The following is a 14,784-nucleotide window of genomic DNA, read 5'->3' on the forward strand; positions in this document are numbered from 1 at the left end:
TGACATTCTCCTAATAATATCGACATTTTCGTCACTTCAGAAGTTGCAAATACCTTCAAAACGATGGAACAAAACTATTCAAACGAAGTTCTTATGAATTTGTTTATTATTTTTCGACAGTGTGACAAAATAATCAGCAGAACATGTAGAAAGTTCAATGAAATGTATCCGAATCTACCAATGAACCTCAAGAAATTTATACGAATTCAGAACAATTTCAATATGTTTGGATAAACTTTAAAAAAGCACCAAGAAACTTGAAATTGGAAATATTGATATGAATAATTATAAAAAAGTAAAACAATCATGTGGAATATTTCAAAATATGTTCGAATCGCTGGCCGTTCACTTCCAAGCACTTTAAAATACGGGTGTTGACTGCTTTCGTGGTGGCAGATCTGATTTCATTGGGATCCAAATCTTCAAATGTTTGGGCAATCCTTTCTAACAATTCATCTCTCGAACGCACGGGTATTTTGTAAACTTTTTCTTTAAACATTCCCCACAAATAAAAATCTAATGGATTAAGATCGGGTGATCTCGCTGGCCAATTCCATGGTCCCAAGCGCCTCATCCACCGATCGTCAAATAGTCTATCCAGTTCTGCGTGTCAACAACATTTCTCAAAATTCTACTCCCTGTTGAGGATCTTGAGGCTTCATTGCTTGAATTTTGGTGAATTTATAATCATGCATTTTATGTCTTCGCAAGATTCTTTGAACCGATGAATATTTTATACCCAAATCTTCTTCAGCACTTCTTATCGATGACTCGGGAAATGCGTGAAAATATGCTAAGACATTAATCTGGTTGTCTTCGAAAGTTACGGGTCGAGGCAAGTTTCTTGGTGCTTTTAAAGTTGATCGAAATGCATTGAAATTGTTCTGAATTCGTATAAATTTCTTGAGGTTCATTGGCGGTAGATTCGGATACATTTCATTGAACTTTCTACATGTTCTGCTGATAATTTTGTCACACTGTCCAAAAATAATTCATAAGAACTTCGTTTGAATAGTTTTGTTCCATCGTTTTGAAGGTATTTGCAACTTCTGAAGTGACGAAAATGTCGATATTATTAGGAGAATGTCACAACGCTACTGTCAAATAGTAATCATGGTCTGCTTACCAAATACCGAATGGAAATACCATTCTGAAGGAACAGTTTCACAAATAAATGTTCATAAGTCCGAAACTTGACTAGTTAGGTATAGGTATGATATACATAGAAAGAAAGCAAATTTCAGCAGCTTTCCGAATTTTCAATAATATACAGGGTGTTTTATTTAAAATAATCAAATTTCAGCAACTTTTTCAAGCAAACGAAAAAACTGTATTTTTTTACCACCCTGTATTGAAGTAACGAAGATTAGGCTGACGTGTGGGAAGTGTCCAAGTATCACCTAACTCCAAACCAAATTTCGATATCATAATACTTCTTAACTAAAAGATATCGGCATTTTTAGAAGTCATGATTTTCGAAGAAAAAAATTGAAATTAATTTTTATTTCGAAAACGGTAACAGATAGGTATAAGGAAGTATCGAGAAAAGTTGTCGGGCAATTGTTGGAGATTCCAAAAATAATATTATATACAGAGTGTTCCATTTGAAAAATCAAAGTTGCTACTGCTTTCTAATAGAAGCGGCAACACCGTATTGTCGAAAATATTTTAGTTGGCTAGAGAATATTCGAATATGCCCTCCATTAAATTTTCAAAGTGATCCGTTGTCTGGTTCACCAGAAACGTCTAATGTGCCATCCACCGTGAATCAGCCTGTATACATCCCATATTTGTCTAATTGGAGCAAATTCATCAGTCTGACGTCGTATATGTCTATCAGCCTTGTTATCAAAGCGTAAGTTAGTAGCTAAAAACTGAAATCTCTGCTGGGACATGGTTGTCCGGAAAATTCCAATCCCAAAAGCAAGGGACCATAATTCTTCTGTGCTGCAATTTGAGACACGCAAAGCTCCCGCTATATAGAGAAGACCAATGAAAGCTCTTACCTCAATAACATTTGTGGTTTTGGTGTAGCTGAGTTTATTAGTCTCATCGTGGTTTCTCTCAATTTGTTCATTGGTGCGTATGGTAATTGTTTCAATTATATCTTCACTGATAATCAAATTTCAAGCTTCTAAAGGGGTTTCTACTTTTCTAGCATCACCTTTAGCACCGGGCAAATGTAAAACAATGTTGTCAGCTCTCAAACGACCTCTCCTCTGAGGAACTAGACCACAAGTGGTTATTTTTACCTCTTAGGACGCTTTTATTTCTCGTTTCTCTTGGACGCCTTTCTTGTTCATTCTCACGAGCATTGTTTTGTTCACTGCTATTTCCACTAGCTTGTTCACTGTTATTCCCACCAGTTTGTTCACTTTCATTTTCACTGTATTCTTCATTTTCATTGTCACTGTTTTGTTCATTTCCACCACCCTCTTCACTTTCACAAGCACTTTGTTCATCGTCTTCCTCATCTTCCTCCATCTCATAATCGTTTTTTCTATCCGAAAATTCTCCAATTTCATATCCATTTTCATGATCTGGATTGCTCCAAAGATTATCTACAATCTCCTGCAGTTCCTCCTCTGTTAGCGGACGAGTATCGTTTCTTTTATGCCTCGACATCTTCCTTCAAAATGATAGATAATAAAATTTCTAATAGAAAGTATGTAACTTAATCCTGCACAGTGGGGTCTCAGTAACCCAGGAGCAGCTGGGTTACTGTTTATATATAGTGTTTGTCAAACTCAACACTCATCTTAACTTAAAAGTAATACCTAATACATGGAAATATGAAATATAATATTAAGGGGAAAAAGTTTCCAATAATGAGGCGGCAGACGAAGCAACACTATCTGGTGGCGTTTCTTGTACTGATGATGCAGTAGAAAATGGTCGGGTTGAAATACTGGGGGATGTTGCAAAATATGATTGGTGTTGAATGGATGTAGTAGGTGGAATTGCAATACTATGTGTGAATTGTTGTTGAGTGAGCTGATTGTAGTTAGGTACTGATGACACCACAGAAGATGGTCGGGTTGTACTGTGGGAAATACCATCTGTAAATTGTTGTTGTGGAGTGATCTGGTAGTTTTTAGGTTGATTCCAATATTGATCCATGTATTTGGCTTCAATTTCCGTGATACTTTGGAAAATTTTTTGTTTGGCCAAAAATTTATCATAGGGATTGAATTTATTCACAGTCATTCTGATGGAATCAGAATGTAAGCTCTGAGAAACTCCATATGATCTTCGTATTTCCACTTCGTTTGGAAAGAGGCGGCCTGTCCGGTCTTTGTTTTTTGACCTCTGATGTGTTTTCGAAATTGCGCACGAAGCGATTCCCATCTTTGTTTGCATTTTCGGGGATCTAAAAAAAAATGTACATTGCTGAGACAAATCTTATGCATGTCGTACCTATGAGATAATAGCAAATGCAAAATCGTACAATAATAACCTAAATATGGAGAAATAGTAATGAGTAGTACAAAATTTTTATTGTTCAGCTACTATTCGATTGCAACTTTTAATAGTATATGTCAGGTTGTTCTATTCACTCTTTTCTCTTTTTTTTTTTGACTTAAACATAAGTGTTTGTACTGATTCATTATTGATATATGGTAAAATTATATTTGTTTTAGATTTCTTGCAACCGGTGATTCATTCCAGACCATCTCATTTAGTTACCGCCTTGGTCATTCCACTGTTCATGCAATTGTACAAGAAGTGTGCAATGCAGTAATCCGTAAATTATTGGCTGTATGCATACCAACACCGCGTAGAAAAGACTGGGAGAAGATTGCTGAACAGTTTTGGACTACATGGAATTTCCCCAATTGTCTTGGGGCACTGGATGGCAAACATATAGAAATAACAGCTCCTTCTAACAGCGGATCGAACTATTTCAATTATAAGAAAACCTTTTCGGTAGTACTACTAGCATTGGTCGATGCCGATTATAAATTCATAGCGGTAGATATTGGCTCTTATGGGAAAAACAGTGATGGTGGTATTTTTTCTACATCGAGATTGGGGAAATCATTGAATAATGGCACTTTGGACATTCCGGACTGTAAAAACTTACCTGGAACGAATATTGAAGCACCGTACGTTATTGTAGGCGATTCAGCATTTCCCTTAAAAGCAAATTTATTGAGACCGTATCCACAGTTACAAGTTCAAGGAGATGTGGGAAAACGAATTTTCAATTACCGTCTTTGTCGTGCTAGGCGTGTTGTAGAAAATGCCTTTGGTATTTTAGCACAAAGATTTAGACTGTATTTTAGAAAAATTAACTCGAAACCCAATTATATAGAAAATATTATCCTAACCACATGTATTTTGCATAATTTTTTGCGCAACGGTACTTCAGTTTTGTCAGAAAGCTCTTCTTCAAGTGAACAGAATCAACCTATTTTTATGGCATTGCCTGGTATTGGTAACAATGCCCGACTAGAGGCATTTCAAGACAGAGAAAAATTTACTGCCTTCTTCAACTCTGAAGTGGGTTCGGTGTCATGGCAAAATGATAAAATATAACATATAATGTGTAAAAATAAATTCAAAAATTTGTTTATATGCTTACCTGTTTTTAATGTTTGCCCTATTTCATCCCACAATTTGTTTTTGTGGGGTGTATCCATATATTTTCTGTGGGACATATCGTATAATTCCTCATGTTCTCGAACCAATTCAATCATTTGCTCGTCCATTTTGCATGCGACTTGACCGGCGATGGCCGTTTCGTCATTCACACTGAACAGGCATGGTCAAGTCCGCCACGTGCGCGACGGTCTTTGATCGCCCCAGAAATGATCGTCACGATACTAGACCGCGGCTTGTCTTGACCGTCCCGTCCAATGTGAATTAAAGCATTGTTTTACATTGAATGTGATTCCAACGGTTTTGACTTGACCGTGACTGGATCGTGCCTGGCACGTGTAGTGAGAATCAGCCTTTGCAAGGTAGAATTAAAAGGGCACGTAGGTTTTCTAGACCCCAGTGTGCATGAGCAGGGTTAAGTATTTGATGAGTATGTTATATCTCGAAAAATAGAGCTGATACAAAGAAAAAGTTTGTATTTTTGGACTCAGCACAGATGAATTAACCAAAATCAGTTTTTTTTTTTTTTCGGCAGCAAGACAAGATTTTTTTTGGTGAGCTGTGTTATCTTCCCTATTAGAGAAATTGGTAACTGATTGTTTATTGCAATTTGCTTGATTATTTTTAGTTCATCATTTTATTTCTTAGTTTCAATATCGGTTGAGCAATTGTAAAAAAATTAATGTGCCAATGTGCCGTAAATGCATATCACAGAAAATGTTTATTTTTGATTCTGTTTTTTTTTCAGATAAAAGGACAGACGATATACTCATTTTCAAATCACCACTATGTATGTTGGCCATACAAGCCAGTTACATCTACATTGTCAAATATTTGGGGCCGAAATTAATGGAAAATAGAAAACCGTTCAACATAAAGAAAATTTTGCTGGTTTATAATACTTTACAGATATTTCTAAATGCGTTCATATGCTATAAAGTAAGTATTGGTACAATTTCTCAATGTTTAGACACAGATATTTTCATAAACTTTCAACGGAAAATTGATCTTGAAAAATCTGGACTTATAAATTAAACATATTAATGACAAGAAAACGAAAGGAATAAAGATGCCCAGAAACAGGGCTATTAAAATTCGAATCTATGCATGGGGAGCTCGTGATCGGTGAGAGGTAGAGAAACTTAGCGATTAATCCACTCTAGCCTTTGAGATTCCAGAGACACAAGGAAACTATCTTAATTTTCGGAATTTATTTTCTTCAAGTCGATCTAGATATCAGGAAAATAGTTGGCGATGTCCCAAACGCCAATGAAGCAGTTCTACTAGAAGGTTTCAATGTCGCTTTAGCCTTCAAGAAACTACCAGTGGAAGGTATTACAACTGGTGCAGAGGAGCTGTTGAACAACTGTCAGAAGAAAATACCGGAGAACTACGACATGATATAGCCAGGGTACTCAAAACTAGTGAACTATCAAAACCCGATCCAAGCAGAGAAGTCAAAGCAGTTGAACAACTCCGGACAGATGGAGTTGCCTTTGTCTGAGGTAAAAGAGGCAACCCTATCGTTATTAAAGACCAAAAGGAATATACAAACCTTCTACTTATTTGTAGAGAATCATCAAAATGAAAAATGTCAACAATGGATGCCAGAATCCAGAAACAAAATAAATCACTCCCTGAAAAATAAAAAAATTCTAACAGATGTGCATCAACGCAATTGGATGCACTCGAAATATACAGTGCTAGTCAAAAGTCCCCTCCCCCCCTCGTATCTTTTGAACGGGTATACTTATAATAATGAAATTTGGAGTGTGGAAATAAACGGATGTAGGCTTCTTAACTGGTCATAACAGGTGACGCAATAGTCATAAATGACGTCACAAGGCCACTGTGACCAAAAATTTTAAATGGGACCCTATGGCAAGTGACAGCTCGTTTGAAAGGTATTGAAAATACCTATTCAGTCATACCAATTTTGTTTGGGTTTCGGCTGATTTTGATTGATAAATTGAAGAAATACGAAAATTATAGTTTCGCATTTAATTAATAAAGATTTAAGGACCAGTTCTTATAATGAGTGTTCAAAATGTGCTCCATCTACTTCCTGGCAGTAATACATCCTATTGCTAAACTCTTGTCCTACTCGTCCCAGTGTGTCAGCGGAAATTGCCCTACATTCTTCAACAATTCGTTGTTTCAGAATGGCAATACTGTCAGGTGCTGTAGCGTAAACCTTAGATTTCAAGTACCCCCATAGAAAAAAATCTAATGGTGTAAGGTCCGGTGACCGAGCTGGCCATTCGATCGAACCTCGTCGTCCAATCCATCTACCACGATATTCTTCATCTAGGTAACGTCTTACTGCACCGTAATAGTGTGCAGGAGCACCATCTTGTTGAAACGTTATTTCCAAGTTGTCGAATTCATCTGGATTATCTTCTAGAATTTCAAGAATTAACGCCTCAATATCAGTTTGTAACATCTCCAGATACAATTCACCGGTTGAGTTAGCATTGAGAAAAAGAGGCCCAACTATGTGGTTTCCCAAAATACCTGCCCAAACATTTACTTTTTCTGGAAATTGAGTATGTTTTTCACGAAAGATGTGAGGATTTGTGTCACTCCAATACCTCACATTTTGAGTGTTAACATTTCCATTGAGAAAGAAAGTACTTTCGTCACTAAAACAAATTGTCTGTATGTAGCCTGGTTGTTGGTTCATTTTATCGGACATAGTTTCACAGAATTCTAGTCTTCGGTCGGGGTCATCATCTGAAAGTTGGTGCACCATTTTTAATTTGTATGGATGAAATTTGTTTTTAGCCAACACCCTATGTACTGTCCTTTGACTGACTTCACAGATAGACGCAACTTGGGCTGTGGAAGAAGTAGGGTTCACTACCATTTCTCCAAGTATGTCAATTTTTTTGTCATCACTAATTGTTGGTCGACCAGATCGTTTGGCATCTTGAACACTACCTGATGCTTCAAACTTCCGAAGAAGCTCCCTCAAATAAACCCTCGATATAGGGCGATCGGGGTACCTCTCATTAAACAGTCGTTCCGCTGCATGGAAATTGTTTCTACATTCACCAATTATTAAGATAGCTGCTACTTTGTCGGCTACAGTACGTACCATTTTGCCTATGTAAACACTTAAACGTCTCGTTAAACAATAGCTTAGGTAAATTCTCAAGGTAAAAACACTTTTGACAAGTAGATAATTCAAACACGTCAACCTTTTTGACAATGAACCAGAGGCGTACTTTAAAATCTTTATTAATTAAATGCGAAACAATAATTTTCGTATTTCTTCAATTCATCAATAAAAATCAGCCGAAACCCAAACAAAATTGGTATGACTGAATAGGTATTTTCAATACCTTTCAAACGAGCTGTCACTTGCCATAGGGTCCCATTTGAAATTTTTGGTCACAGTGGCCTTGTGACGTCATTTATGACTATTGCGTCACCTGTTATGACCAGGTAAGAAGCCTACATCCGTTTATTTCCACCCTCCAAATTTCATTATTATAAGTATACCCGTTCCAAAGATACGAGGGGGGGAGGGGACTTTTGACTAGCACTGTATATACCCGGTCAGTATAATGCAAACACTAACATATTATTTGCAATCATATGCCAAGAACTCAAAGCGTTCCTTGAGACTAATCTCATTAAAACGCTATATTGGACACAAATAATATACAGGGTGACAATTTGAAAACTTACATTGGCTATATCTGAACAACCAAATGAAAGCTGGGAAATCAATCAATATACTTTACTGTCGAATGAAAGATATTCTTATTGACAAAGCTTTGTATAATCTAAAGTTAGTACATAATTAAATTTGACAAATAGTATTTTATATACCACAGGTGGACAAATACAAAAACCTCTCAAAAAGTGCTTTCCAATGGTTGCTGAAAAAGCTACATCCGATGTAGTGAGTTTCGATTCATCAAATAAAACACTATTTATTCAAATTAAAACTTTATTTTCTTTTATTAACTCAAGAAATAATCAAAAACATTCGTATTACCATCGTATCATTCTCTTAAACATTTTACTCCTCTACTTTTTTTTGTTTTCATCTACCTGATGAAATTTTACACGGCTGATTAGTGAAAGTAACAAAGTAGGTGTTTGAAATAATATTTTTCGAGAGGTTTTTTTGAATTGCATTTTTTACTTCAAGACGGAAATCGATACTTTCATCATTAATATATTCAAATGTTATTCCGATAAGTTGTACACGAGAAACAAGGGTGTAAAACACAGCTGAACGTCTGAAAATTATTTTCACGTATGGTAGAGCAGATTTGTGTTTGTTAGGAACAAGTGAAGTATACAACCAGAGGACCTGGGAAGAAATGTAAGTCACGTGTACATCTGTCAATATCAAGCAAAATATTAAGAAACTGTTATTGTCACAAATAAAAAAGGGATCAACAAAGATTACTGGACGAAGCAACGCAAATTGAAATACTCTTGACAGTTTGCATTGAATTGTACTTCAGCGATTCGTCAGGCAGTTACAGCAATCGGATTATCCCTCGAATCTGTAGGGAAAGTACTTAAATCACATAAATTTCATGCATGTAAAATGCAAATCCTTCAAGAACTTGGTGACGATCACTCCGTCAGAAGAACTACTGATTGATCATGAGCCTCATTGACTTGCTCCCATTCCATAAAGAAGCTCTAGGCGTACTAGATATCACACATAGATTTGATTCCAAGTACACAATTTTTTCAATGCCAAAACAGACAGATATTTTTTCCTTTCTATTCGTTAAGTATCAAAAATTGGTCACCTTTCATCGCTCGCCAAACCTTTCAATGATTGGATTATTAGAGTTACCCGCCAAATCTGTCAGTAGTACCTTGAAAACCCACCAAAATATTGAACTATGTACTGAGTATTTAAAAACTGAACACCATCAATGAAATTGCTACTTTTTTTTCAATTTTTATCCGTCATGATCTCGCTTATATTTTCACAGGCATGTAATATAATGGCTCCAAATCTATTTGGGTGCGGCAAAATCAACTATTCCACTGATGAACAAGGGTTGAGTGAGTTGTCGATAAGTTTACAATTTCTCTCATTGAAAATACTGGATCTTATGGATACGGTAAATATTTCTAGAAATACTTCCACATATTTACTTTACTTTTCCATTCAAATCAACTCGAGTTGCACTCAATTTGAGTTCATTTAGGTCTGAGTTTTTTCACTCGAGTTTGACGATGTTTTATGAAAGTGTGAAAATTATTGAAGCGAACTATTCATAAGTGGATATTGAGACATCAATAATTTCAAACTTGAAAATGTTGGTATTCTTGGAAAGCTGGTAGCTATACTTTTGAAGATTTCGACAGTCTTATTTGAATTGAAACAAGTTTAAAAAAATATGTGTATGCTTCTACACAGTAGATGAATTTACATTTTGAAGTCGGTAATGTCAGATCGCTTTCACTGTGACGAATATAAAGGGTGTAACTGAATAAGTGTAAAACATTTGAGGAGGTGATTCCTCACGGAAAAAAAGATAGGATCTTTCATATAAAGAAACTTCATTGGAGCATTCCTTGTTAAAATACAGCCCCTCAAAGGGGGTACATGAAATTTGTATAACAATTTTCTTCACAAGCACTGAAAAAGTTACAATAGTGAAATTAACCTGACATTTTGTACTACCAAAAAGAAACTTAGCCAGAAATTTATTTGGTGTTCTCTATGGTTGTAAGGGGTGGAAAACGCAACCCCTAATTCATGGTAAATGTTCAATATGTCCACCTTCAGACATTACGCATGCGTCTAGAGTCTCTCTGATTACCCTGCACGCATCGATGATGCGGTTTCTCAAGTCCTCTACATCGCGAACAGGAGTACGATAAACCAAATGCTGTAAATGGCCCCAAATAGAGAAATCGAGACGAGTGAAATCCGGGGATTGAGCGGGCCACTTCTGTGGTCCTCCTCGAACTATCCACTGATTTGCATATGTTTCAATAAAATGCTGACGTGCTACTTGACTAAAATGGGCGGGAGGTCCATCATGCATAGAAAACATATCCCTTCTGATGCCCAAAGGAACTTCCTCCAGCAGTACTGGATGCACTTCTCTTAAAAATTGAAAGTATGCCTCACCATTCAATCGAGGAGGTAGAAAATGAGGCCCAATTAAATCATCACCAATAACTCCGAGCCACACTTTAAGAGAAAACTGTTCTTGATGGTTAGTTTCGACAATAACGTGAGAGTTTTCAATAGCCCATATGTGGTAATTATGGAAATTAATAATCTTGTCCCGAGAAAAACTACATTCGTCTGAGAATTCTATCGTCTTCAGAAAGTCACAATTTCTTCTAATCATTTCCAGCATCCAATTGCAAAATTCAAGACGGTTCGTAAAGTCTCATGGTAACAGTGCCATGGTACTCGTTGCAGATGGTAAGGGTATATAAGAGTTGTTCCTTTAAAATTCGAAATACCGTTATATGATCAACATTTAGCAGAAAAGCAATCTTTCTAGTACTGGTAGTAGGTTGTTCTTCAATCAAATTAAGTACTGCTTCCTCAAGCTGTGGTGTTCGTACTTCTCGATGGCGACTAAAATCCTGCGGTCTTTCGTCGAATGAACCATATTCTCGTAATCGTTGATGAAGTCGAGCAAATATTCTATGTGAAGGATGCTGCCGTTGAGGATACATTTCAGCATATCTTCTAGAAGCTTCTAACCCATTCCCCTGCGACAGACCGTGAACGTAATGCATATCAGCCATTTCCTCATTTGTGTATGCCATTTTAATAACATTTTAAAGTAACAAATTAAGAACAGAACAACAACACACAATTAGAATTAATTCAATTTCGAAAATTCACAAACTGACAGCGTCATACCAATTGTCACTGTCGCTAATAGCGACCTACTAGATGGATTAGTTTCGTATTTTCGCATTTATGACGATGTATCTCTGTAGTTGTTCCTAAAATAATTTTTTGCTGCGAACTGGTTTATTTTGGGAAAAAAACCCAGGAAGCATTTTTTGTTTAGAATGAAACAGGCTATCGGAAATAAATTTTTGTATGATAAACAAATAATAAAACAAAAAGTTACATTGGAAATAAATTTTAGGGGTTTCGTTTACCACCTCTTACAAATAAATTTCTGGCTAAGTGTCTTTTTGGTAGTACAAAACGTCAGGTAACTTTCAATATTGTAACTTTTTTAGTGCTTGTGAAAAAAATTGTTATACAAATTTTATGTTCCCCTTCAAGGGGCTATATCTTAACAAGGGATGCTCCAATGAAATTTCTTTATATGAGAGTTCCTATCTTTTATTCGATGAGGAATCACCTCCTTAAATGTTTTACACTTATTTAGTTACACCCTGTATTTTATCATCTGTTTATTCATCTATTCTATTTTTCATTGATATTCCAATATGTATGTGATAGTTTCACAATGTGTGATTTTTTTAGTCAAAGTGATTTAAGCTATAATCCTCTTCATTTGTATTATACCGGAGAAATATGACTAATAAATCTATCAATCTATTATTTTTCTGTGGAAAAAGTAATTAGTGTGAAGTAGCCCACAACTTCTCATCCACAGTTTATGACGAGGGACAAGGGAATATACTATAATAATCTTCAATTGAAGGTGATTCATTAGCAACATCGCACTTGAATTGACCAACAGATAATCCTCTTACCAACTCTGCAGAGGCGTACCAAAATAACATTTTTATTTATTTAAACACTTAGGTAATTACGTACAAATTATTACAGTAGGTGGCGCTACCTGGTGTCAATGGTTGAACTCATTACATTTTCTTATTATGCCTAATATAGTACTTAAAAAAAACAATAGAAAGAGAACTACAAAGCAAAGAAATAATTACCTATGTTATGCTTATGAAGTTTCAGAATCCATTGACTCGTCCGAAAAGAAATCCCCAGTCACACTTAAATCTGTTTAAATCTATTATTATTTGGTCGAAAACAGTGTCTACAATCCTGTCCAATCTCTACATTTTCTCTTCTTTCTTGATCACATGGGCTACAGCATTAGCCCAGTCTTCTTTCCGTATCCGTTCCATTGCGAGATCTAATAAACGTTGGACATCAGAAATTTTATATGTCACGTTTTCACGAGCTAAGTAACCCTCAATTTGAGCCCAGATTAATTCTATCGGGTTTAACTCGCGATGATAAGGAGGAAGTCTCAAAATGGTGATGCCTTCAGCACGAGCTATTGTATCCACCACATGCTGGCGATATCTGTCACGATGCTGTTTAATGCCACTCATAAGCTCGGCCTCAACCGTGTCCTGGGAAAATGGAATTCCTTTTTGTCCTAACCAACTCTGCATGTCTGCTTTTCTGGTGGTCATAGTTGGCAGCTGTTCTACTAATCGGCTGTGATAAGAAGCGTTATCCATTACTATTACCGAATTTGGCTCGACTCTTGAAAGAAGGTATTCAAACCATCCTTCAAAGCGTTGGGCGTCCATGTCTTCGTGATAATCCACCGTTTTTTTTTATAAAAAAATTATTGCACTATCGTCTAAAAAGCCACTCTCTTTACCTATAAGGGTGACAATTAGTCGTTGCCCTTTACCCGTTGGTCCGCGTAACCCTGTTGATAAACCGTCCACAAATGCTTGACGATAACTAGTTACAGTAGTATCTTGCCAGATCTTAGATACTATGTGACCAGCATTCACCCACGTTTCGTCCAGATAATAAATCTTTTTGTGAGCAGAATACACTTCTCTAATAGAGCGAAGATATCTCCGTCGCCATGAGACTATATCTTCTCTTTCTATTAAGACAGATTCACGGGATCGTTTGGCATATATAAATTTTAAATTTTCTTATGCTATTTTTCTCAACTTCTCTTTGCTCATTTTTAGAATGAGATGGCGCTTTATTCTCAAAAAAGAAAGAATGAATGGTATTGCGTACAAAATTTTTCTGGTACTCGTCCAATTCAATTTTTTCTACCACGATAATGCACTTTTGGAGCTTGGACAATCCCAGTCACTTTTTTTCACGTGCGCGTTCAATTGTCGACACGGATATTTCCGTTAAAAATGAACACTGGGCTACTACGGCTTCCACTGTACGGAGTGTATTTTTTAAATTTCTGTACACTCTACAGACAATGTTTTTCTTCTAACGACATAAACTTCCGCTTTCTTTGTACATTACTTGGACCTGCTAGAAAAAGCTACACAGTAGCTTTTTCAAGCGTGTTCACTAACAAACTGAATTCTACATACATTGTGATTTATATATACTTTTTGAGATATTACTATCTACCTAGAAACTAATAATATCACAACACAAAAATATTTTTTGAATGTTTCCTACACTAAATTAGACAATTTCTACTAATTTTGGGGTAATAAAAACGAAAATAACAATGAAAAAATTTTATTAGCTCTGGTTTTTGAGATACACAGTACTTAATCTTATAGAGTAGTTATACTATACGTGAAAAGTGAAAGTACATAAAACAATATTGTTATGTTTCTTTTAGAATATTTTAAGTACAAAATTAATAAAAAAAACATTTGACAAATAAAAGAAGTTTGTACCACCAAATTTCAATTAAGTCCATCCGATTCATTGTAAGATCGCTGTCGTTTAGCTTGTCTTTTATAAAACACTTCTGGAGCATCCCTACACACAGACCAGCAGTAGTCTGCAAGCATTGCTTCATTCCAACGGCCCTGATATCTCTGTTCCATTAAGGCAATGTCTTGATGGAATCTTTCTCCATGTTCGTCACTCACAGTGACGAACATGGGAAGAAATTAGGATGAGAGTGAAGAAAATGAATTTTTAAGGACATGTTGCATCAAAGTTGGTGGTAAGCTTGAAGAAGCTCTTTAACCAATGCTGTGAAGTTATCATCTCTTTTGTTACCTAAAAACCCATGTACAACCCCCTTAAAGGCTTCCCAGGCTCTTTTTTCATTTCCTGTTAAAATCATGTCAAAAGCAGGATCATTTACGATTTCACGGATTTGAGGCCCAATAAAGATGCCTTCCTTGACTTTAGCATCACTCAACCTGGGAAACTTTGCTCTCAAGTACTTAAAAGCTTGTCCTTCCTGGTACATGGCCTTCACAAAGTTTTTCATTAGTCCCAACTTAATATGTAATGGGGGAAGGAGAACATCCTTAGGATCTACAAGA

General features: G+C 36.1%; 1 protein-coding gene across 1 annotated transcript in view; it reads left to right on the forward strand.

Annotated features, from left to right (window-relative positions):
- The window catches only part of LOC111511874 (very long chain fatty acid elongase 7), a 35,907-nt gene that overhangs the window by 13,536 nt on the left and 7,587 nt on the right, over positions 1-14,784 (forward strand). Inside the window, exons 2-3 of the mRNA XM_023167889.2 lie at positions 5,351-5,541; positions 9,573-9,704. Coding sequence (XP_023023657.2) covers positions 5,351-5,541; positions 9,573-9,704 — 323 coding nt within the window. The remainder of the gene's footprint in view (positions 1-5,350; positions 5,542-9,572; positions 9,705-14,784) is intronic.

This window comes from Leptinotarsa decemlineata, unplaced genomic scaffold, assembly GCF_025532065.1.
Source record: "Leptinotarsa decemlineata unplaced genomic scaffold, Ldec_3_MD MMD2_tig00026294_RagTag_RagTag, whole genome shotgun sequence".
In the NCBI taxonomy this organism is placed as follows: domain Eukaryota; kingdom Metazoa; phylum Arthropoda; class Insecta; order Coleoptera; family Chrysomelidae; genus Leptinotarsa; species Leptinotarsa decemlineata.